Source organism: Perca fluviatilis, chromosome 12, assembly GCF_010015445.1.
Source record: "Perca fluviatilis chromosome 12, GENO_Pfluv_1.0, whole genome shotgun sequence".
Classification (NCBI taxonomy): domain Eukaryota; kingdom Metazoa; phylum Chordata; class Actinopteri; order Perciformes; family Percidae; genus Perca; species Perca fluviatilis.
In genome coordinates this window covers 16,853,328-16,877,207 of record NC_053123.1, presented here as the reverse complement: position 1 = coordinate 16,877,207, position 23,880 = coordinate 16,853,328, and the positions used below count along the sequence as shown (strand labels likewise).

Below are 23,880 nucleotides of genomic sequence, written 5' to 3'. Positions count from 1 at the left end.
AAATGTTGATTATAGTCGCTAATATCAACAACGATGGCTCTGGACCAGGACCCTGAAACTGACCCTGGACCCTGAAACAGAAGCAACATTTTATCATCTACATGCTTTTTCTAATGTGACATATCAAAATGTCTGTAAAAGGCCTATGGCTCTCCTTATGCGTCATTTCTTAATGTTTATTCATGAATATATAAATCTCAAGTCATTTTTGGCAAAAGTAATTTCTTTATGAAATTAGAATTCACCACCAGGGTTCGATAAAGGTTTTCTTTGCTAATTACACTTAGGCTACGTTCACACCGCAAGTTTTAATGCTTAATTCGGATTTTTTGCTCAGATCCGATTTTTTGTTTGGCTGTTCACATTACCTTTAAATTGTGGCCAAATCAGATTCCAATGTGTTTAGGCCTAGTCAAGTTTTTAATTTTACTGTCTGTGTCTAGGGCTAACTCCTGCCAGCGCATAATTGTGACAAATGTCGATGTAGATTGACATAAAAGTCGCATCAAATCCACCTTGGTTGTTCACACTGCGGCCGCATTGAAAAAAATCTGACTTTGGTCTGATTCGGGACCACAGGAAGTGGTCTAAATCTGATTTGAAAAAATCTGATCTGGGCAATTGAGTGTTCACACAACTTCTGAAGAAGTCTGACCTGGTCACTTGACACCAAAAAAAAAATCAAGATTTGGACCACTTTTGCCTGCAGTCAGAACGTATCCTTAGTGAACAGACCCACACACTTTTGCAATCTTCATGTTTTTTAATTTATTGAATAACTCAAACAACTCATGTCTGTCTCCTTAGAGGACAAATGGCTTTTCATGAAATGCTTACCAGAAACGTATCAGAATACTTAACCAAATGCTTTAATAGGGAATACAGCATCTAGCCATATAAGACACACATAATACTGTTATTGACATCTCTTACACAGTTTGAGTGGAGAATGTGTTTAAAATGTGAGAAAACGTCACACATTTTTGGCATATCTTTGGGGGTGTAGCGTTGAAAGTAAACCCAGGTATCTAGCATTTTGCTAATACTTATGATGTGTGGTGTGAAAAAAACATCTGTGTTCAAGATTATTTCATCTTTAACACTGACATCAAAGTAAAGTAGATGTCCCACCATCTGCAAACATATTTATAAAAAAATAAATAACATAGAAAAACACGAACATAAGGAAAAACACACCCCCAGTATGCCAGACTACTGTATGTTAAAGTAGCATGCTTACATCATAAATTGGAATTTTATTCACTGGCTAAACAGAGAGTGGGTTGTACCAATAGGAGTGCTTTGATATTTCACTGAGTGCAGTTTGATACAAATATATAGATGAAGAGAATAAATTGCACGAGGAAATTAGTAAAGGATCAAACTGATAACTGAAAACTGCATTCACACACACACACACACACACACACACACACACACACAGATGGATGGATGGTGTCTTTAGCATGGCTCCAATGTTGTGTTAGTCAGTGTTCATCGGCATATGGGGGCCCTGTCAGGTAGCCATTGGTCCCATGATTTTTGTTGGTCCCGTTGGTGGTGCTGCTGCTGTGGAGCTTGTGATTGGGTGGGGGGCTGTCATCCTCATCAGAGCTGGACTCGATGTCACTGCGGTCGTCTTTAGAGACCTGCAGAAATAAGAGGGATGGTTGGACATTACATTCTTAATAAAATTCTTATCTGTGTCGTTATCTGTGGCAGCCATGTGTGGTGGCAATACAAATGGTTTTTTGTGTGTCAAACCAGGAGGCGTTCTGCCAATCAATATCAAGCAACAGGCTGTAAAAGCGGCCATACAAACCATTTTTGAAGAGACCTCTGAACATGACATTATTTTGACTGCAACTAATGATTTTTTAAATTATTTATAATCTCACTATTGTTTTTTCGATTAATTGCCGTATTATTTAGTCTGTAAAATGTCAGAAAATAATGGAAAATGCCCATCGCAATTTCACAGAGTTTGACCTTGTTTTGTCCTACGAACAGTCCAAACCCATACACCCATATTCTGTACATTCAATTTACAGTGATTTTAAACAGAGAACAGCATCAAAAGCGCATCATTTTTTGTCGATCAACTACTATATTTATTAACGTTGACATTATATAATCAAACATGGTATGTGTAGATTCATCCAACATAAGATTTACAATTTACTAATCTCAATTAATTTGGATTAACTGTCTGGGAACCATGAATGTCTATACAAGATTTTGTGTCAATCCACCCAGTAGATGTTGAGATTTTCACACGATAAGTGAAAACTTTAACCTGCTATTGGCGCTAGACTAAAGGGCAGGAGATCACCAAATAATCTTCGGGGGACCGGGAATGTCTGTACAAGATTTCAGGGTGTATACGTATGTACAATAGTTGTTGAGATATTTTAGTCTGGACCAAAGTGGTGGACCAACCAATATACTGACATTTGCATCCCCGGAGCCATGCCAGGAGCATATAGCTAAAACTGCTCAGATTAGGTTAGGGCTGATATTGACAATCGGGGTCATGATGAATGCAAATGATTGCATGGATGCTGGAGAATGCTGTATGAAATTATACACAAAGCACACAGTACACCATTATGATTGAGATGTTTCCCTTTAAGGCTACTTACATGCAACGGATTCCATTTTCCCACCTTGAAGGATGCAGGTTAGCATAAAGAATAGAAAGGGAAAGTCAAAAGTGGCTTTTGACAGCACTACACAGTATTTATGTACTAGCAGCAAAACACCTTATCATGCAAGAACAGGTATAAATGGAAGGATTATGCAGAGGGACCTGAAAGAAGAGCTGAGTGTAGTGACTCACCTTTCCTTTGGAGATGGTTTGGCACGCTGTCTTCACTATGAGGTAAGACCAGAAGGAGTGAAGTAGCTGCAGCAGGATCAGAAGCAGGTTGAAGACCCACCAGGACGGGTAGGGCCCTACAATCTCCCAACTCTCGAACAAGGTGGTATTTAAAATCCTTCCATAGCAACAGAGGGGGGAGGGAGATAATTAACTTGAGATGTTTCATAGAAAAACACAAGGAGTAAAAGCTCTCTCTGTTAGTGGCAGAAGCCAGTGAAAAGAAACAAGGTGGGCTCTGCTCCAGCTCTTCGTCTTTCATGCAACACCTGCCCTTTGATGACGTGTTTGTAGCACAAACAGACGTGTGTCTTTGAAAAATTATTTTGTTCATAGTCCAATACAAGAAATATATATTTAAAATTGCTAATGGAGAAAAAAGAGTGGTGGCCTGGCTTCATGTGACATGCAATCAAAACGTCAAGGATTCTTGTTAAATATATCCCTGAGACATATCCTGCAAATGGCTGTCTGAATCATCCTCCAGATACTGAAGCCATGGCAACAGTTTTACAGTAATGACAACTTTACTACTGGTGTGGTGGGGGCTGACTAAAATGTAGTGTATCATAATTTTACAGTGAAACAAAGGCAGAGAGCTGTGGGGTGTTGGCTAAAACTGTTTAAAAAGCTGTCTTACAATGCTGCACATTAGTTGTTTTTTTTATTATTAAAGACAAGCTTAAATCTAGATGCCTGAAATAGATTTTCTGTGCGGATCAAGAATGGATGGTATTTTATAGAAAAGCAGACTGCAGCTGCCCGACTGAGAAACTAAATCATGTCTCCCTTTGCTTGATGACTGATGTACGCGCTTTCAAGGACTAACATTGATTTGTGGTAAATCTGGCAAATATCAGAAAGGCCTGTTAAAATTGGCTACAATTTGAAATGCTGAATAAATGCAATGTAAAGCAGCACCAGAAAATGATAAGAGATCCTTATTAGTAAAAAAAACCAAAACCTCTTAGATGTTTTAACAAAAAGATTCAACTCCAGACACTTTTCAATGACAAAGCAATGACCATAATGTGCTGCATTTCATTTGTTCATTTGTTTGGCTTTATTTGAGATGTTAAAGCTGCTGTATCCATAGTAACTATTACTTAGCAACAAAATTCACAGAGATGTATCTGAACTGCACACCGTTGCGGAGAAAGAAGTAAAAAAGCACTGAGATCTTTGTGGCATTGACATGCATTTTCAAGGATGGTCTGCCAAAATGTGCAGAGCATCACATGCATCTGCTGCACAGCTTTTGACGTCTATTACTGCCTGTATGGACTGTACTGTATTAAAATGAAAGGCTAACATTACTTCAGTGAAGTCAGCCTTTAGAAGGATGCTAACTATGGTACACAAGAAAGAGAATTACACTCACCAGACAGGGTAAACTCCCAGCCTGGAACTTATAAAGAGAATTGCAAACATTGCAAACAGGAGGTTGCACAGTATCTGACATTTGGCATAGTTGGCCATTTTGGCAGCCTTGGTAGAAAAAAGAAACAACCGTTAATCTGGACATGGAAACAACTGCTTGAAACATCTCTGACAATATAATTAAAAAGCTCTAGTTTCCAACAAAGAGTATGTTGAACATGCACTGTGCCTGTATGATACAGTCTGCCATAATGTTCATAATATAAGGACTGCAGTTAGATGTAGATAAAGAAAGATATCTAAGCATGTAAACTCCAAACACTCACACCCACACACCCATTCATATTTGCCTCCCTTTGCCCATCTGTCCATCCACAGCCTTTACTTCTCTCACCCATCCTCACCTCTATCAGCACGTCGGCTGCATCGTGGAGACACATGACCAGAGTTCCAACTCGTGCCATGTTGTTCACGTAGGAAAAGGTGATGAGGGAAATTGTTGCCACATGGTGCAGGAACATGATCAGGAAATCCTGGGGACACAGTTGCCATGGAAATGTCACACAACTAACATACTGCCCCACGACTGTTTGAGTCACTGCATGCGACACCTACTCAGAGCGTCTAGTGCAGTGCCAACGTGTGATGAAATCACACACACACATTAGCATTGTGTGTTTGCACTAATGCATATCATTGTGTATTAATTCTTTATTTAAAAAAAAAATGACAAGGCCCCTTCTGATGAGTGCCTATTTTCAAAAATGTTCTTTGCCCAAGTGACTAGCTGCACAAAATAAAACCTCCTGTTTTTGTTTTGGTAAACCGTGTTCGTCATATGCCGCTGTGATTGGCAGCTATGAAAAGATTTACAAAGTTATGACAAAACAATAATTAATCACCACTTACACAAACAAAAATAGCAAGCTCCACCTTTTGTATGTCAAATAATGTTTCAAAGTAACTAGTGACTATATATGTCAAATTAATGTAGTGGAGTAAAAAGTACAATATTTCCGTCTGAACTGTAGTGGAAAATAAGTATAAAGTGGCATGAAATGGAAATACTCGAGTAAAGTACAGCACTTGCAGTAAATGTACTTAGTTTACATTCCACCACTGTTTAAATATGAGGAAAAATCTCAGAATCAAGCATATCACCTAAGCTCAACATAATGTAAAACAATTAAAATCGTAGTTAAAAGTGAAAATAAATGATAGTTTAGCTTTGGTCCTGTCTTGGTACAGTATGAGCCGTAAGGTGTGGGATAGCATTGAATGAAGCCCCAGGGGACTAAGGATGCAGACAGCTGGCATGGAAAAGCATTCCTCTAGCAAATCTTAAGAAATGTATCAACTCAAAGCAACCAGAACCAGTCCCAAATGGAGACAGCATGAGAAGGAGGACGAGAAGGAAGAGTAATGATGCAAGATACAGAATGAAAGCAAGGCAAGAGTGTGCGGGGAGAACATACTGGAATTGGCAGGGGATGCAGAGGACCTCCTCAGTGTAGTACTGTGCATTAAAAAACTGAAAGGAGAAACAAAAACAGACAACATGCCAACAGTCAACAAAGAGATGACAGAGTGATGGCATACACAGCATGGCATCATGAGGGCTGCTGTGAGTACATTGAGTGAAGTGTTTTTGTGAAGAGGGCAGAGCTGGGGATGGACTGGAGACAGGCGTAAGATCATGGCTGGAAAGCATGCAAATTGATACTTAATGAACCAAAAGTGTAGCAATTTTCATGACAAAAAAAGAAGATGAAAGTGGGTTGATGAATGTTTGTTCAAGCTAATCTCAGTTCTTACAAATACTGACCAAGTTGAACCTTTTTAAAACTTTATTTATAGTACAATGTGTTTAATGTGCATACAGTATAAACCTATAATCTGGAATATAAAGTTAATGTCACCTGCAGCAGTTTGCTGGAAGTATATTTAAATGGTTAATATACATGAAAGAAGGCAGTGCTATCAGTGACATGCAAACACTTGTGATATGGTACGTTTGTTGATTGTGGATTATTTTTCAGGATTAAATATTTATATAAATAACGGACTAAACTTGAAATATGTCATTCGTGAAGAGAAACCATTTCAGTTGATCTATTCTTCAAACTTTTATATGTTATTTGAGTATTGTACGACACCATCATGTAACTGACGTATTACACAAAAGCGTACACAATATCAAACAAAAACAGACTGCACCAATAGTTGGGGAAAGCTTGAGAAAGATTTTTGTGAAGTTTGATAGTGAATCCAATTTCTGAATGTTAAGTGTTAATCCTTTTTGCCCTCGCAATATTTTGTTATTTCACACATCAGTGAGAATACATTGAGGCGGAAAGCAAACAGACTAAACGTTACAAAGTCATGGCAGTAAGAAAAGAGATGGACGGCAAGGCAAAAATTATGTCTTTTCTGTGACAAAACTTCTTGCAATGGCATAAACAGAACAGACCTTCCTGACGTGGAAAAACGTGACTAAAAGTGTCACTTTTTGCCTTACAGTAGATCTTTTAACAAACATTCAATTACCCATGTTATTGGAGATGCATGTTATGCATAACTTGGTGTGACTTGCAGTCATTCTTACCTTCCTCCTGATGTCTGTGAATTGGGAAAAGAGTAAGGAAAGGTAGAAAGACAGCTCCAGTATATAGTAATAATGGATGTCCACAGTCAGTGGCTGCATAAACACAAAAAGCAACAAGGTTAAAACAAATATTTGAGAACTAGGTAGTTTTGGTAATACAAGTCATCTGGTTGTATCATGATTACTGAGGATGGGTGTATTAAAAGACTTTTACCTGGTAAGGGTAGTTGTACCAGCACTCTTTAGTGTTCCAAAGCCATGCAGTCTGCAGAAAATGAAAAGAGTAACTTAAAAATCTATATTTTGTAACATATATGAAAAAAATAAAACTAGACTATATTTTAAAAATGTCAAATATCATAAAATTATGATAGAATGGCTTAGTTTAAGACAGCATTGTAATACAATGTACTGTGAAAAAAACTAGGGATAACGCTGGAAAGACTTTGTTGTTCAATCCCTGAGAAGTCTCATATGTCATGTTTCAATGAAACCTAGAAAGAGCAGGCTCCAGGCTCCATTACCTGCAATATAAATGCAGTGTTATGCTGTTCACACACATACAGTGGAGTTCAATTCAATATGTCATTTCAGATTTAACATATCAATATTAATGTGAACATTTTTGTTTCTAAAATACTGAATGACTGAAAGAGATTTTGTTACAGTGCATACTTTGACATTAAAGGAAGCTTGATTACAAAGGAACCAGGGGGGTTCATCCTCATAGGAAGTCCTGAAAAAGGATATGGCATCAGGACGACAAGAGAAATGGTAACTGTAATACATAAGAATGTGTAAGCAAACAGTGACCCATCACTGTGACTGAGTTTACATCTCCTGCTCTCCTCTCCAGACTTGATCTATTAATAAATCCCACAGAGACTGGAGCCTGAGGCAGGGATTGCCAGGCCAGGGAATTTGCACTATTTGCACAAAGTGCTTCATCATGCAACTTGTGTCTTTGAGAGATTTGTCCTACTCTGCTATCTCAACTATTGCTCTTATGCCTTTTTTAATATATGAATGTAATATAGCATTCTATCTCAGCCACATATTTCATTTATATTTAACTGGCACATTGGACAAAAATACCACAAGTTCTAACTCTCACAAGTGTGGCTCATACTTTCTAAACAAGGAGAGCTGTGTTTAATGCTCTAATCTCCTATATCCCCTGAAGTACGCGTGGCACAGCGACGCATGGTAACATTATCATTATCGATTTTCAGAACCTTGGCAGAAGCATTTGAAAGGTAAAAGTGCTTCGACAAGAAAGCCTTCAATATAAAAATTTTTGGCATTATGTTTGTTAGAAAGGTTGGCATGCATGTAGCTAACGTTAGCCGCTTAAGCTAATGTTCTTGCTAGCTAGCTCACACAGAGGATAACGTTAAGCTAATGTTAGTACCAGAAATGATGGACATTAACGTTAAACGCCAGCATTGCGGTTGGTTTGCTGGTATTAAAACGTACAGTACTGCCACTGTGCCTTGAATTGATAGTTTTTCATGTTATGAAGTTATGAAGCACATAGAAAACACGTCAAAAGTAAAGCATGCTAACTTTATTTTGAAGCGCTAATTTAAGCATGTGGCTGGTTCATAGCCTTGAACCAGCCCAATCGTAATATTATTAAAGATATATTTAAAACAACAACAACCACCACCACCACCATATTCTACTGTTAACACTCAGCATCTTTACGTTACTCTGAAGCAGTAACGTTAGGTTTAATGTACTTTACTGTCAACAGGTAGCCTAACTCTAACTATATACTACAGTCATCTCAATTGTTATTTTGCAAGCAGGCATTTCAAGTAACCATTGGAATTACACATCCTACATGGAATGATAGCCAGCAATGGCACATATCATATGAATTCCAGCAGCAAACATTCAAACAAATCATCACTGAGTCCTACATACTTTGTGAAAAATGGATTTGCATATTTAATGCATGGCATTGTTTAGCATTGGTAATGTTTTTTTTTTCAGCTGCTCCCTCTTTCCTTTTAAAATCCATTATTAATGAAAATTTGTGCACTAGGCTTTAATACACATTACCTTTATATAATTTGTTCCCTTAGACCAGAACATCAATTTTACTTGCCAATCTCATGACTTGGCGCTAATCATGCCAGAAACCACAAAATTTTCATCCTAGCCATGTACTTCAAAATGTGCTGTAGAAAATGGTGTCGAACCTCAGTGACTCTAAACTAACTAACTTCAGTCATAACAGCAGGCTGATGCTCATTTGTCTGTAAGGAAAGCTTACCTTTTTAAGGAAACGCACTCCATAGGTAAATATGTATAGATAGAATGTAAATCTCCACCTGAAAGAAACAGAGAAAAAAAATATAATGAATATAAAGACTTTTTTTCCAATGTATTTTGGTAACAAACCTTTCATTACTTTTGCAATCTTTACATTTTGTTTTTGTGAATAACAGAAGTGGTTTTAAGTAGGCTGTAGGCTAAATATGGAGAACCCCTGCCTTGAAATTGCAAGTGTAAGATAAAGTAGCCCTTAGCTGTACAGTGTGTTGCAATTCTTTTAATTTAGGCTTTTTTTCTTTCTCTTTTCAATTTTGTCAAGTCTAGTCTATAATACAATTATGGATTACGGTTAAGGATGAATAAATTAGAGGGAAAGGCAGAGTGTTTTAATATGTTAAAACCAATTTATAGAGAATAATGCAGCTACATCACATCCTGAAGGCAAATAATTTAGATAAAAAACATAAACATTACCAGGGGACATGTACATGAACACAACTTGTTCTGTAAACTGCTTATGTAGTTCTGTCCCTAGGTGCAGCACGCTGTGGCACACTATGTGGCTGTCATGCCTGTAATCAGAAATTTGAAGTGGTGTGATGTGCTCATACTTCCCCACATCTACAGTCTGGGGTGAGTCACAGAAAATAGGACATCAGTGACTTCACATTGGTGAGATCCGGGGGCAAAGACAAGAAACTAACGCTGTCCCAGTCCATCTTGATCTGTGCTTTATATAACCCTGCACATAATGTACAGTAACTACAACAACAAAACAATGGTAGGGAAGGTGATCATGAGGTCTGAGCTTACAAGCAGAGAAGAAACTGCTTCAACCGACACTTCAGCGATCAAAGCCTTGCTGAGCAGGTAGATGTGCATATGTCCAACTTATAACAGTCAGCAACTGAGAGGAAGGATTTAAGACTGGCCAACCAGCAAGGCCCCCTTTCCACACAACTCTGGAAATTGCATCAGACAAAACCATATGTGTTTCTACAGGGAACAAAAGCTAATTATGTCTGATAGGCTTGAAAGAGAGACCCCCTGTTGTGTGTTATTGAGTTGTCAGAGCATTTCACAGATTTTATTTTTTTAACCAATTAGATTAAATGTTTTTCCCAGTCGAGCCTATATTTTAGGATATATACATTCATTTCTTAATACAGTGCAATTGTTTTATGAAGCAAAACGTACGGAACAGGCAGAAAACAAAGCTTGATTTCTGTGACATTGGAGAAAATGTTGACTGATGACGCCCCAGGCTGTGACAGAAGCTGTACGACCTGTGAGAGGAGTTTTTGCATACTTTAAAGGTTGTGCCGTGTGGTTGTTCCAGCTGACCTCAAATCAAACACATTTTGACATCCAGAGCCTCCAAACACAACATGACACGAACACGCAAAAAGAGAACAGGATAAATCAGCTTCTCCAACAGACATAGTCCTTTTTGGTGAATGTTTGTATGATATGCAGGATATTCATTTTTTTACTTTTTAATAAATGCCAGAAAAATTCTAAGCGGGTTGGAAGCCGTCATTAACTGTGCTTGATAAACCATATTGTAAAACCAAATTAACTGGACAAGTCTACCTGGCACATAGTAAAGACTGTTGCATGGCAACTAGTTCATCAAGCCTGCAAGAGTCTTTTTCAAGTGCTGAATCGCTGCTACATAGGTACAATCACAATGACTCACCACTGCTTCCCGTGAATAGTTACAGTTTTTTCCGAAGTCAGGCACATATTTTTACGTTTCTTTTTCAGATACAGTGTTGATAAAGACTGGTTGTGGGAAAACTAAAATGTTATTAATTTAATTATCCTAGAGCTGCTGTTTATTTTCTGCACATAATGTAGCAGAAACTAGCCAATTACAATTGTATATTCATTAGTGCTGGGTAGTAACTGTGGAACAGAATTATGTTAATGTATTATGATGAACAACTTACAAACTGTAGTTTATATAACAAAATAAGAGTAGGCTTATGTTTGGCATATGTTATGTATGTATGGCTTATATCATAATAGCTTGATTATACATTAATGAATCATTCATGATATCTGATGAGACTATGGGTTTTAAATTGGGACGGATCCACTGATTGCTATTAAATCAAATGTACCTGTTTGGACAAAGCATTGCATGAGAAAAGGTAGCAATGTGACTGTAATGCAACTTTGATTTGATCAAAAACTCAGTAATGAGGCTGGCTTTATTATGACTGTAGCAACTAGCTTTGGAATAAAACAATAAAAAGCAGACCATGCTGGCTCATTTAATTCCACATTGTCACTTCTCCAGGTGGGTAGTCTGAGCACCAGCTGGCTGATACTGCTTACATTCAGATGGTTCAACATGACAATTAGTCATGAAGATCAAGCTTTGATCACAATTCAGTTGTGCAAAAGCCTTGATATATTCCCTCTTTGCTTGATATTAAATTGGCCAAATAAAAAAAAACTTGTTAATAGACAGTTATTTTACTGTGGCGCTAGAAGACTGTAACTAATTAAAATTAAGGCTGTGGTCTCTCAAGAACACATGTAAATGGCTCATCTCTCAGCTGTCGTAAAAGCGTCTGCTGAGCACAAACATAGATGTCGGCTGGGTGTCTGCTGAGCTACTTCTGGGGAGGTGTGTTGGTTAAAAGGTATGAAATCATACACCAACATATCGGTCATAGGAAGAGCAGTAATGAGAATACTAGTAATCTCAGCTGATATTAATAGCATGTTTCTACAGAGGTTAATTGCCTAAATGTATTTTTGAGAATCAACTGCAGGCTTTGATTTTGTATCTGATGAAAGTAAAGAAGAGGAATGACAAATTATGAGATCATAGTTAAAGGCTAATAATTGTCAAGAAAATGCAAGTATTCATTTTTGGTTATTAATCTGATTGTCTCGCTTTGCCAGACCCACCTCCACAGCGCTGCAGAGGAGGGTCTGGCTAGTCCAAACAGCATTCCTGGATGGGAGAAAAACGTGCTCTGGTTTATTGGCATTTAATCACAATCGTCATGGGTGGCGCTAAGCACCGGGCAGAACCACGGTGCCGCTGCAAAATAGCCTCAGGAAGGAACTTGTTTTGGTGGAACGTGTGTATGTTCAAAAGTTGTTTTAGTCGTGCAACAGAAAACTCAGATTGGAAAGATAGTCTAGCTAGCTGTCTCGATTTACCCTGAAGAGATCTGAGGAGCAGTTAACCATAGTCCTCATAAATCGACCGGAGTTTAAAATTCCAACATCGATAACAGTGAAATCCGGCGGAATTTCCGGTGGCAACGGTCCAATCCCGGAAGTGGAACGTCGTGGATATAGACTAATAATATGATAAAACTATGAGTCGAGGCATTATAATAAACCACCCAACTCAAAAACAGCAACAAAAAAAATGTATTGGAAAAGTTTAGCATTTGGAGGAATTTGCTTCCTTAACGAGAGTTAGATGCGAAGATCGATACCACTCTTGTATCTGTATGGTAAATATGAAGCTATAGCCAGCAGCTGGTTAGCGTAACTTAGTACAAAGACTGAAAAACTGGCTCTGTCCAAAGGTAATAAAATACATCGACACATACCAGCACCTCTAAAGCGCACTTATACATATGGATACACCCACGTTATATCTTGCTTCTTTAATATTTAAGTCAAAAAACAAAAATGTGTGGTTGTGAGAGGTTTATGCTAGACTATATCTTTGCTGGGCACAGTGACTTTCTGAAGTCTAAGCTGGTTGCATGGCAACCTCACACTGATGACAAGACCACAGGAAGTGACTGCGCCCGTCCAAGAAACAGCCCGGGATATATTGAGATACACTGTTAATTAGCTTTAGAAGTGCTATTGGTATTTTATTACCTTTGGGCAGAGCCAGGCTAGCTGTTACCAATGTTCCCAGTCTTGGTGCTAAACTAAGCTAATCGGCTAATGGCGGTAGCTTCATACTTAGCGTACTGTACAGATATAAAGGTGCTTATTAATATTATTATCCAACTCTTTGCAAGATAGGGAATACATCTAAAATTATTATTCAACTTATAAACAGATGAAAGGTGAAACCATTCCATTTGATCAAATACATCAAATATGAACTGAAGCCAACGCAATGATAGATATTACAAGATAAAAATAGTAAATATATTAAGTGTTTTAAAATCTTGTCACAGAAATACCCTCTATATTTAAAAAAAAGTTCAAACGTTTTGCTTCAGATGATTTCTTTGTTCTCTGTGAAAGCAGAGAAGAGAAAGGAGGAAGATGAGATCAGACAAAAGGGGCAATTGAGGACATCAAAGCCTGCTTCTTCCTCCGCCCGCCCTAACCAAGGAGAACTGACAAGAGGAGGGACTCTCTGGTAAAACTACCCTGAAAACACGGCTCACCTTAATTTGTCATTTAATCTAATTTAAAGGCTTTAAATTAATCTTTCTTAACACAAATAACTTCTGTCACTGTGGTGAAATAATACTTGTATCCAGTGATTTTTCATTGTTTTTTGCAAAGGACCTGAAGAATTTCAGTTTCTGTTGTAAAAAAAGAGGTTACTGTAGGTTTCTTGCAACAAAAAAAGAAAATCAATACATGAACTTGTTGGGATGTTTTTTTCTGTATTTACTGGGGAAACAGAGGCAGTAACAATAGCTGGTAAACTAAATCTATGCAGTGTCTTCATTATTTCCAGACCAGATGTGTCTGCTACGTACTCTCTGTTTGCATTATGAAAAGACAAAGAATGCTATCAGTCGGCAACAGCTGTGCATGAGGGCCTAATTAGAGCACAATCACTGCTGGACGGACTGAAGTCGGCACTGTTTGGAGAATTGCACCGTAAGCAACTGAGACAGAAAACCTTGCCAAACTATTGCAGAGCTCAATATCGTCTGCAGTCAATTATACTGCATGCAGATAACAGCATTGGTACAGTTGCTTATACAGATTGAATGCCAGCTAAGCATGTTCAATAAGCTCACAAATATATTACAGAGGAGAGCAAACTCAGTCTCTTCTGGTTAATAAGAAAGCAGGTTTGTTTTTACAGATTCTTCCGTTAGGTTGTAACAGGAGTCCAGTGGTTTTCTCAGCCAGCAGTGTTCTCCTGAGTGAACAGCAGCCTCAGGCAGATCAGAAGATGTGAGGCTCCCTGTGTCTCAAACTGCCAGATTGGCTCTACTGGTGTCAGACATGACTCTACTCTGACAGCCACACTGGCTTGTTGGCCTTTAACATCACACTGTTAAGTAACAACAATCTCCCTGATGGCAAATGCTCTACTGCAGATTAGCCAATTCTGCGTTACGACACATTTGACGATCATCCCACAGCAGCACCAGCATTCATGTTGCAATCTTTATAAGCCATGTAAGATACAGTTACGGTTTGCCAAAACTGAAGTACCATCATAATGGTTTCTCAAATGTGAGGACATGGTCTTGGACTGTTTGGAAACAAGCAACATTAAGCAACTGCAGAGTTTCCCTTCATTTCCATACAATATGGAAATTAACTTGCAGGAACATGAAATAGTTATCATGCCTGCTTTTACTACTGTCACAGGTGTGTTATTGGCAGTGCAGCCTATTTGAATAAGTCTTCACTTACAACTGTATTACCAGTCATCAATAAAGTAATAATACACATGATAACAACAAAGCAGATATGATCTTCGCTAACTTAGGCAAGTTTAAAGTCTGCAAGTTCATTTCCACAAACTTGAATTTTATAACATGCAGAGAAAAATGGCTTGCAGCTAATTTAGGCAATGCTATATGTTGTGGTGTTAAAAGTGAATTTTTGACTTACATGCTTTCACAGAATCGGGCGAGAGTGCTGGGCTTCTCCTGGTTTCGGCGTTGTCTGAACCAGCGCTGGATGGTCCGCACATCCCAGTCGAGCTGCTTGGACAGGCCCTCCAACCTCTTCTCATCTGGGTGCTGGGAAGACAAGGTACACACTCTATGTCTTAGATGTAGTTTTCATTGTGGCACAAATGTCATGAGATAAAACATTAACAATAATGAAGTGAACACATGCACCACCTTGGTTATAGCAGTGAAAACCTTCTCCAGGATAGCATTGGGTTGTGCTTTTTGTGGCCCGTTGGCTTGGATCTTCAGGCCCATGGCACATGGTCTTGCAATAAACCTGCAATTAAAATATTATCTTCTAGATCAACACATAGACATTATCTTTTTGGTGAATTAAATGCAAATTGTTTAAATTTAAGGACGGGACACAAGTCATGCAATCACAAGGAAGCACATGCATATCCATAAATTATTTACAGGTGCTGGGTAAGTTATCTGCACCTGGACACGTGCATCTGCTTCCTCCCAATTCTTCTTTTACTCTACCAGAACATGACAATGTTTTGACCACAAATGGTCTTCCACGGGATATCTTGAGGAAGACCATTTTTGGTTGAAAGGTTGACATTTACATGTAGAATAAAAGAAGAATTGGGAACGACACAGCAGTGAGAAAATCATATTTTTTGTCCTTTTGACACAAAGCATTTGGCATTATACTGCAAGCCACTTTACAAACCATGTGCAATCTGCACATTTCTGATTGCATTTAGTAAAACACTTGAATTGATTTTTATTTTGGCAAGCAGTGATGCGGGGATAGGCAAATAAGTTAACAAGTCAACTATGTAAATATACAATGAATACATTCATGATAGGCTATATGCATTATCTCATGGATTTAATACATTTGAGTCATACAGTAGCCTTCTCTGTTTCAGATGATCTTCACTTTATGAATTAACATACTGTGTTTTCAGGGATAAATACTGAACATGAGTGAAGGGTTAAGTGGGGCTCACTACTCCCAGAAGAGACTTCTGACACACATATGCATGACAGGCATTGCTGTGACCATCATGGCTCTATAATAGGCTAAGATGATGCAACATGCACCATGTCATAACTGGAGCAGTAGAGTTAAAACAAACCACCCGGATTAGTAAAAGGAGCCTGTCTCCAGCATGGTGCTTTGTTGAAATTCAGGTTTGAGCTTAGTGGACAGTAACTGGATTTGGGCAAGTATGGCAACTTGGCTGCACTGTGTGTGTGCTCTCTGACAGATGCATCAAATGCAGACAGCGCGTAATGCTGCGGGCCTGCAGGAGAAGGATGATCAACCGTGGTGATTTGTGGGCTAACCAGATAAGAGGCAATTGTTTAGATAACAGACTGACAAACATGGACAGCGGGGTGTGCGGCATCATTCACTGGAGCATTTCATCGACACAACAAAACGTACTGTACCACAGCCACATGGATTACCGCATGTGCTTAGACCCACCTTTCGAAAACCAGCCGTATCATAAAGATGCAGAATGCTAAAGGACACGCCAGATAGAGATCCTCGGCTTGCGGGAACGTTGCTTCATCTGTGTTTTTTAAGTCAGCCCAGGTTACATTATGTGGGAGCCAGAACCTCTCGTTCCAAAACCACGCCAAAATACCGGCCATCTCCCTGCAGCAGACACCGTGACCGGGTGGAAAGAGAAATCGACGGCCCGCTGTATCCCGGAGCTCTCTCGCAGGCGATCTGACCGTGCAGACTCGGCTGATGATGAGATATCCGTACGAGGTCGCCGTCCGTCCTCTTCCCCTCAGCTATCCCAGTGTAGGGAAGTAGACTCAATCAGCTCCTAAGCAAGTGATTGGTGCGTTGAAATGTCATGCAATACAGTCAGTGACAGTGTAGGCTATACGTTACAGTATGCCAGCTATACAACAGCGTAATCAAGGTAAACCACTTTTTGTATCGCACCTTTAGAGTAGGCTAACTCAACCTAACAGTGGAGGTAAGACTGAATGGCTTTTTGTTTAGTTTATTTCGCTAGTTTTACACATTTATTGGTGTTATTTTAGTAGGAAACCCACAATATCCTGCCTACCAGGTGAGGCGTCACCTTTAATGTATTATTATTGCCAAACTCAAACTGATCATTAATCAATTGTTAGTACAACGGTGAAATTTAAGCGCAATTAGAATGGTAACACTTGAGCGATGGGCTTCAGACGACATCATGTTGGTAAACCACGCCACCTAATGACAGTTTTGATGTAGGCTAGTTGACCTCAGGGATGTGAAATTCATTAATTAGGCATATGTGACCTAGTATTGTTATGTTCTTTAAATGGAAGAAAACCAAAGCTTCTCTCTTGGGGCACCTATAAACTATATGTGTTTATAAATATATATATTTTGAGGCAGTTTGTGGTGCTCTTGAACTGTATTGCATACAGAGAGGTGTAATATCTTGTCCAAACATTTATATCACTGGAATATTAGAAACATCTCTCATTATAAGGCAACAGAATCACAAACTATATAGCCTCCAAAATGACCAAAAGTCAAATTGAGACATCTTTAAAACAATTTTAACAAAACACTGCGTATCATAACCTTCAGGGATTTATTGCATGGTTGTTCTATACACTGCATTCGTCATAGCTCAGTGTAAACTGGCAACTCAGTGTATATATCATATATAATCCACAAGCACAGTACAAAAGATAAACATTTTTTTCATGTTTTATATGCTGTATGCGAAATACAACATAATCATTAAATGTTAATAAGATAGTGCTGCTTGAGGGTATATTTAACGATTCTGTAGTTTAATTGTAGACACATTATATATAAAATATAACAAATAGGGCAGCAACTAATGATTATTTTCAGTAGGCTATAGATCAATCTGCCGATTATTCTCTCGCTTTTCTTGTCCCATCAACAGTCCAAAACACAAGGTTATTCAATTTACCATCACAAAAAACAACAAACTTGAGAACATAAATCGATTAATGGATGAACAAAATAGTTGCTGATTAATCTATTGACCAATTGATTGTTTCAGCTCTAATAGCAAATCCCTATGTTCTATATTTCTGGATGGATCAACGGTGATACTTTGTCCTTCAGTGATCATACGCTGCTGGACAGTATAAAGATGTGATAACTCCATCTACTGGCCAGTGTTAATAACGTCACTTGCAGTTTTGTCTGTATGTGACATGAAATCGTCACACAAACGCGGCGCTACCATGGCGTACCGTGTCTCACACTACATCCATGGCCTCACACAGCTGCCAACTCGGTTTACCTGATAATAATAAATCAACGTCCAGGTATTTTAACATATTAGCTGCTTAATACATTTATTAAAAAAAAAAAAAAGAAAAGAAAACTCTATTAAAGGTCTGGATTGCAGCCTTTGCCGCATGATTGTTTCCTAAGACTATTAATAGTTATTTTCATCAATGCATGTCTCCCTGTGTGTATTGAACCATTGTGTCGTCAACTGGCATGTCACTGTATAGTGTGCGCGCGTGTCTGTATGTGCGCGCATGTGTGCAGTCCGTTATTTTCCGGGTTGTCTCATCGCTGGCGATAGTTGCTGTGCAGCAGTCGCCAGCTGACATTTGTACTGAGGAGGTGAGGTCAAATTTCTCTCTCTCTCTCTCTCTCTCTCTCTCTCTCTCTCTCTCTCTCTCTCTCTCTCTCTCACACTCACTCACTCACTCTCTCTCTCTCTCTCTCTCAGTCTGTCTGTGAGATAGGCTGCTAACTAGCGCAGAATCATCATCATCATGGCGGATCAAGGCGAAACTCCGGCTCCTATCCTCCACCCGCAACCAGCGCTGACAACCAGCTGGCCAATTACCAGAGAGTCGTACGAGCTGCAAGAAGTCATAGGTTAGTACCCGGAGATGTGATGAACGCTATAGCTATATTAATATGGAAAGGCATGCCGCGGCGGGTTATCAGCTGTGGATGACGATGAGGGGCCTACCGGCTTTTTTTTTATATGCGGTAGCCTCCTGCAATGCTTTGCGATGCGGATGTGAACAGGCACGTTTTGAGACTACCGGTCTACATCAGCTGTGCTTGCGACCCTGAGGAAGCCGAAGCAGTTGAAATGCAGGTTACTGTACTGGGTTGGAAATGTCACTTTCCCTAAGCGTGATTTTAGTCGCTCAGATGATGGAGACCTACTCCAGCAATGCCGGTTTATGGCACGTGTCCAGTTTATTAGCATTACTAAAATCACAGATAATGTGGCAATGTGTTATTTCACTTGTGTTATCTGTGATGGGACGTCATCTCAAGTGAGCAATGTTTTGAATGTTAAATGTACTTAATACTAATGATAACTTAATAAATAAATAATTCTATAATAGTAATAATTATAATGGTGACAATAGTAGTTAGACTAAAACTCTGAGACTCAACTCCTTGTAGGGCTGTAGATAACTTATTCCTGTTATTGATTACTCTGTTGCCATTTCATGTTAGAAAAGACTGAACAATGCCCATCATATTTTCTCAGAGCCCAAGAGCGATGTCTCCGATCAACAGTCTAAAACTCAAAGATATTTAATTAACAATCATATAACAGAGAAAAGCAGCAAATCCTTATATTAGATAAAGCTGGAACTAAAAGATCTTTACAAGTTTTGCTTGTTGACTTAACCGATTACCATAATAGGTGGTGATTCATTTTCTGTGATCGATTAACTGACTAATTGTTTAAGTACTTACTCTCACAATTGATATGAGTCAAAGGCAGTGAACTGCATGTTCAATCAATTGTTAAGTCTTGTTTACCATCCTCGAATAAAAACGTTGGACAATATATAGTCTTTATGTGTTTTATGGAGTTGTTATCATGATTAACCCTGTGGTTATGTGTTTTTGACACTATTACTTGGAAGACTAGTTATATATATATGGATTGTAGGATTTTCTATTGGATTTTCTTCCTGTAATTCAACTTATTTCAGAGATTGAAAAAGTTGTATCCTTACATAAGTTACAGAAGTTCAGTGTTGTCATGAATAATTACATTTTAGAAATATTACTGAATAACAACAATGAAAATCTCAAATGTACTGACAAAACGCAAAAGTTGCCTGAATATTTTTGGCACACTGTGTATGAGCTAAAATGTCATATCAATACTGATAAGAAGTAGCACCACAGCTGTGTACTGCTGACTGTAATGAGTTAGTGAGCCCCCCCTCTCTGTTCTCATAATCAACTGGTAAGCAGTGAGATCTCATGCGTTCTCTCCTTCTCCTTATCTGCCACTAACAGTTGGAAAGCAATAAGCTCTGTGTCACAGCTTCTTGGCATGAACAACTTCACTACTCCAGCGTGGCCTGATTTGTAATGACCTAAGTAAACAACCTATTACATAAAAAACTGTTCTGTAATCAAAGTCAGTTTATGTCATTGTCTGCACACATGAAAGATGAATACCATAACACAAACACAAAACCTAAGGCACAGAAGGCCAGACAAATACCGTAAAGCCACAGAGTGATGCTGAATTTAAGAGTTGTCTACCAGCTGTGTGTGCTGTGTGTCCCTCTTTGCTCCTGTCCACTTTGTCATTGCTCTGTTGTGGCTGTGACTCCAGGCAGCGGGGCCACAGCTGTGGTGCAGGCAGCCCTCTGTACCCCCAGACAGGATCGCGTCGCCATAAAGAGAATAAACCTGGAAAAATGCCAGACAAGCATGGATGAGCTATTGGTGAGTACAATAAATGTGGGCTTATTTTCTAAGTTAGTGTGCACAGAGTTTTTTTGTTCTACTATCTAATGCTGTACTACTACTTTTTTCTAATCCATATGATTAATTTCTGTGTCAGTCTGACTAGCAATATTCATAAATGCACCTAAAGTGGTTGTAATTCTGAATAATTTTCTTTAAGGTTGTATACACTGAGATGTAAATCAATTCCTATTACTACGTTTCTCTCTAATTAGAAAGGAAGTGCAAGTTGTGAGAAAACGTTGACTAAAATCTGTTCAGTTTAACATAGTTTGACATGTCATATCCTGTCATTTCCCCTTTCACAATAGAAAGAAATACAAGCAATGAGCCAGTGCAACCATCCCAATGTTGTCACCTACTACACCTCCTTTGTAGTGAAGGATGAACTTTGGTTAGTCATGAAGCTTCTGAGTGGAGGTAAGCTTCAGCTGCCAAGCTACCTGGGACCAAATCTACCTCTGGCTTGATAATACATGAATGCTCAGTGAATGTGAAGATGCTATATGTTTGTGCTTTGATCTGCTGCCAACTATGTAACAGCTGCCTGGGTTCTAACTCACTTATACTGTAGTTGTCTAACATGAAAAATCGTGCAGTTATACAGAGTATATTAATTCTCTTTTGACTATGTTTATTACAATCATATCTATTAGGGCTGAACAATGAATCTGAATTTGATTGAAATGGCAATGTGGACTAGTGCAATATCCAAATCGCAGGTGGCGCAATATTTGTATAGGCAAAATGTCTTTCAAAATATCATTCTAAATTTAAATATTCTGGTGCTGCAGAGATTTCCCAGCCTACAAATCGTATCCTACAGACTTAAGAAAAAAATCTTTGTTTGGTACAGATATCACACCATGATAATTTTAATATATTTTTCAATGACAATGAGAAAAATAATGCAACAATGATCATTCGCTCCTATCAGTCCTTCCAGAAAAACGCGATTATGCGATCGCATAATTCAATGCATAATCAGCCAAAGTCCGCATATTCATGCGGGGACCGCATTTTTTTCAAATATGCTGCACTTTCGCCGCATAAATTGCCGATTTCCGCGCAAAATATGCGGTGCTTGCATGATTTCATAATCCTCGCATTTTCGTTGCAAAAAAGTCACATACACTTAGCAGAAAGTTGAAAAAATGTGGCGTTTACTTCACATAAGAACAGCCATTTTCCCCTGTTGCCATGGGAACGTTATGAAGTGACGTAATTACGCGACGTGAACATCATCGAAAAGCAGGTGTTGGAGGTTGAATTTGACATGTACTTTGAGTCTCTTAAGTTGGTATCCAATAAGAAACCTATCTTGATGTCTACTCAAATTTCTTTGTTTAAGTGCTCCTGCTGTCTATATTATTAACGATTTTTGAAAGTCTGTCTCTTTTGTATCTTTTATTTCCCTCTGTTTAGACTATTACTTTTATTTTTACTTTAATATTATATTATTTGTATATATTTTTGTATCTTATTTGTTTACTTATTGTAGTGACTGAATATCTGTAAACTATTTTTGGAAATTAAGTTTAAAAAAAGCAGGGTGTTGGGGGAATCACTTTTTCTTCTCTTTTTCATCAAATGCAGTTTTTGCAAGTTCCCGCAATTTCATCGCATAAAATTGCATAAATATCCTGCATATTCCATCGCATTTTTTTAAGAAAACATGCCGCATAATCAATCATTTTTTCATCACAAAAAAACTCAGCGTTTTTCTGGAAGGACTGTCCTATATCGTTAATCATATTGCAACTGCAAGATCAGTCAAAATAATTGCAAATAGATATTCCTTCCAAATCGTTCAGCCCTAATATCTATAATCTGTACTTATATGTAGTTAGTAAACGCGACAACTGGCAAGAAATAAGACCTTAAAAGTAAAAGTTTTGTTTTTCTTTGTTAGTCTTGCATATAATAATCAAAAAGGGCTATCTTATCTGCATTTCTAATACTGTAAATATAATGTGACAATTAATCACACAAACTGAAACTCACCATCTAAACGCCACCGCTGTCTGTCTGTGGCATCGCGGGTTGCAGCTGCAAACATAACAGAGACGACCAACGTGCACACAGCTACCTTAAAGCTGTAGCTTCACCTAGTGGAAAAATCACGTCATGCCACTGGGTGTTAATGCTCGTGAAAAATAATTAGTGTATCTTCCCCATGATTTTCATCCACTCCAAAATCGAATTGGTTCTTCCTTGGCACATGCTACACCCTTCCACCAAGTTTCATGAAAATCGGGCCAGTAGTTTTTCCGTAATCCTGCTGACAAACAAACCAACCAACCAACCAACCAACAAACAAACAAGCAGACAGACTAACCAAAAACATTACCTCCTTGGTGGAGGTAACAAGCTGAAAATATAACATTTTTGGTGGAGGTAATATGTATTCTTTCAGCACAGTATTTTAGGCTGGCTTTATTACAGTTATAAGGAAGCAGTAGCAGACCCTTGGTTGCATGCTATTGTAAACAGCTTATAGCTCTCTCTTGTGAAGGAATTATAGCATGGATGTTACTCACTCTAATGTACTGCCTATTATGTTTAACTGTTGAAAGAACAAGCGATTAACAGACACTGAAGTAATTTGCGCCTGAATATTGATCACATAGTGACTCAGAGTAACACTGCAGCTGATTTGTGTTTTTCATTAATATGTAAAAAAATAAGTGAGTGAGAATTAGAGGAGTGTTTTTGTTTTTCTGTGGTGTTTTTTAGGCTCGATGCTGGATATAATTAAGCACACAAACAAAGAAGAGGACAGAAATCGAGCGCTAGATGAGCCTATTATTGCTACTATATTAAAAGAAGTCCTGGAGGGCCTGGACTATCTGCACAGAAATGGACAGATTCACCGGTAACATGTTTACCATTTTAACTTTTTTTTTGTTTTTATTCTGAAGTTTGCTGTTTTGATTTTAGTTTTTGATCAGTTTATTATAAGGTTTAATAAATAATACAGTTTATGATATGTTAGGGGTAACGGTAGCTCAATCCGTAGGGACTTGGCTTGGGAACAGGAAGGTTGCCGGTTCAAGTCCCCGTACAGACCAAGTACAGACTGTGGAATAGTAGCTGGAGAGGTGCCACTTCACCTTGAGCAAGGCACACAAACCCCAACTGCTCGGGGTGCCTT

At 38.5% G+C, this 23,880-nt stretch overlaps 2 protein-coding genes across 4 annotated transcripts in view; one reads left to right on the top strand and one right to left on the bottom strand.

The window, feature by feature from the left end:
- Positions 1-743: 743 nt before the first annotated feature.
- Positions 744-16,798, bottom strand: cers6 (ceramide synthase 6). The gene is made up of 11 exons (XM_039818121.1): positions 16,461-16,798; positions 15,188-15,293; positions 14,952-15,082; positions 9,145-9,202; positions 7,078-7,128; positions 6,864-6,956; positions 4,663-4,791; positions 4,260-4,366; positions 2,840-2,996; positions 2,643-2,666; positions 744-1,649 (listed from the first exon to the last, which is right to left on the bottom strand). The coding sequence occupies exons 1-11, from the start codon at positions 16,628-16,630 to the stop codon at positions 1,488-1,490; spliced, it is 1,188 nt and encodes a 395-aa protein (XP_039674055.1). The 5' UTR covers positions 16,631-16,798; the 3' UTR covers positions 744-1,487.
- stk39 (serine threonine kinase 39) overlaps positions 14,982-23,880 on the top strand; it is a 28,534-nt gene continuing 19,635 nt past the window's right edge. The window contains exons 1-5 of one of the 3 annotated variants that reach the window (XM_039818118.1): positions 14,982-15,095; positions 18,715-18,866; positions 20,593-20,705; positions 21,038-21,146; positions 23,463-23,601. In XM_039818118.1, the coding sequence (XP_039674052.1) occupies positions 18,761-18,866; positions 20,593-20,705; positions 21,038-21,146; positions 23,463-23,601 (467 nt within the window). In that variant the 5' untranslated portion in view covers positions 14,982-15,095; positions 18,715-18,760. Of the gene's footprint in view, positions 15,096-17,776; positions 18,299-18,374; positions 18,606-18,714; positions 18,867-20,592; positions 20,706-21,037; positions 21,147-23,462; positions 23,602-23,880 lie in introns of those variants that run through there. The other 2 variants (XM_039818120.1, XM_039818119.1) reach the window with 2 other exon arrangements.

What these genes read in the sequence shown, in the direction of transcription:
- cers6 (XM_039818121.1), bottom strand. Translation starts at nt 16,630, where the DNA reads ATGGCCGGTATTTTGGCGTGGTTTTGGAACGAGAGGTTCTGGCTCCCA. An exon ending in GAGTGCGTTTCCTTAAAAAG is followed by an intron (nt 7,129 to 9,144) that starts GTAAGCTTTCCT and finishes CATTTTCTGCAG; the next exon opens with ACTGCATGGCTTTGGAACAC. An exon ending in GGTACAACTACCCTTACCAG is followed by an intron (nt 6,957 to 7,077) that starts GTAAAAGTCTTT and finishes GTGTTTATGCAG; the next exon opens with CCACTGACTGTGGACATCCA.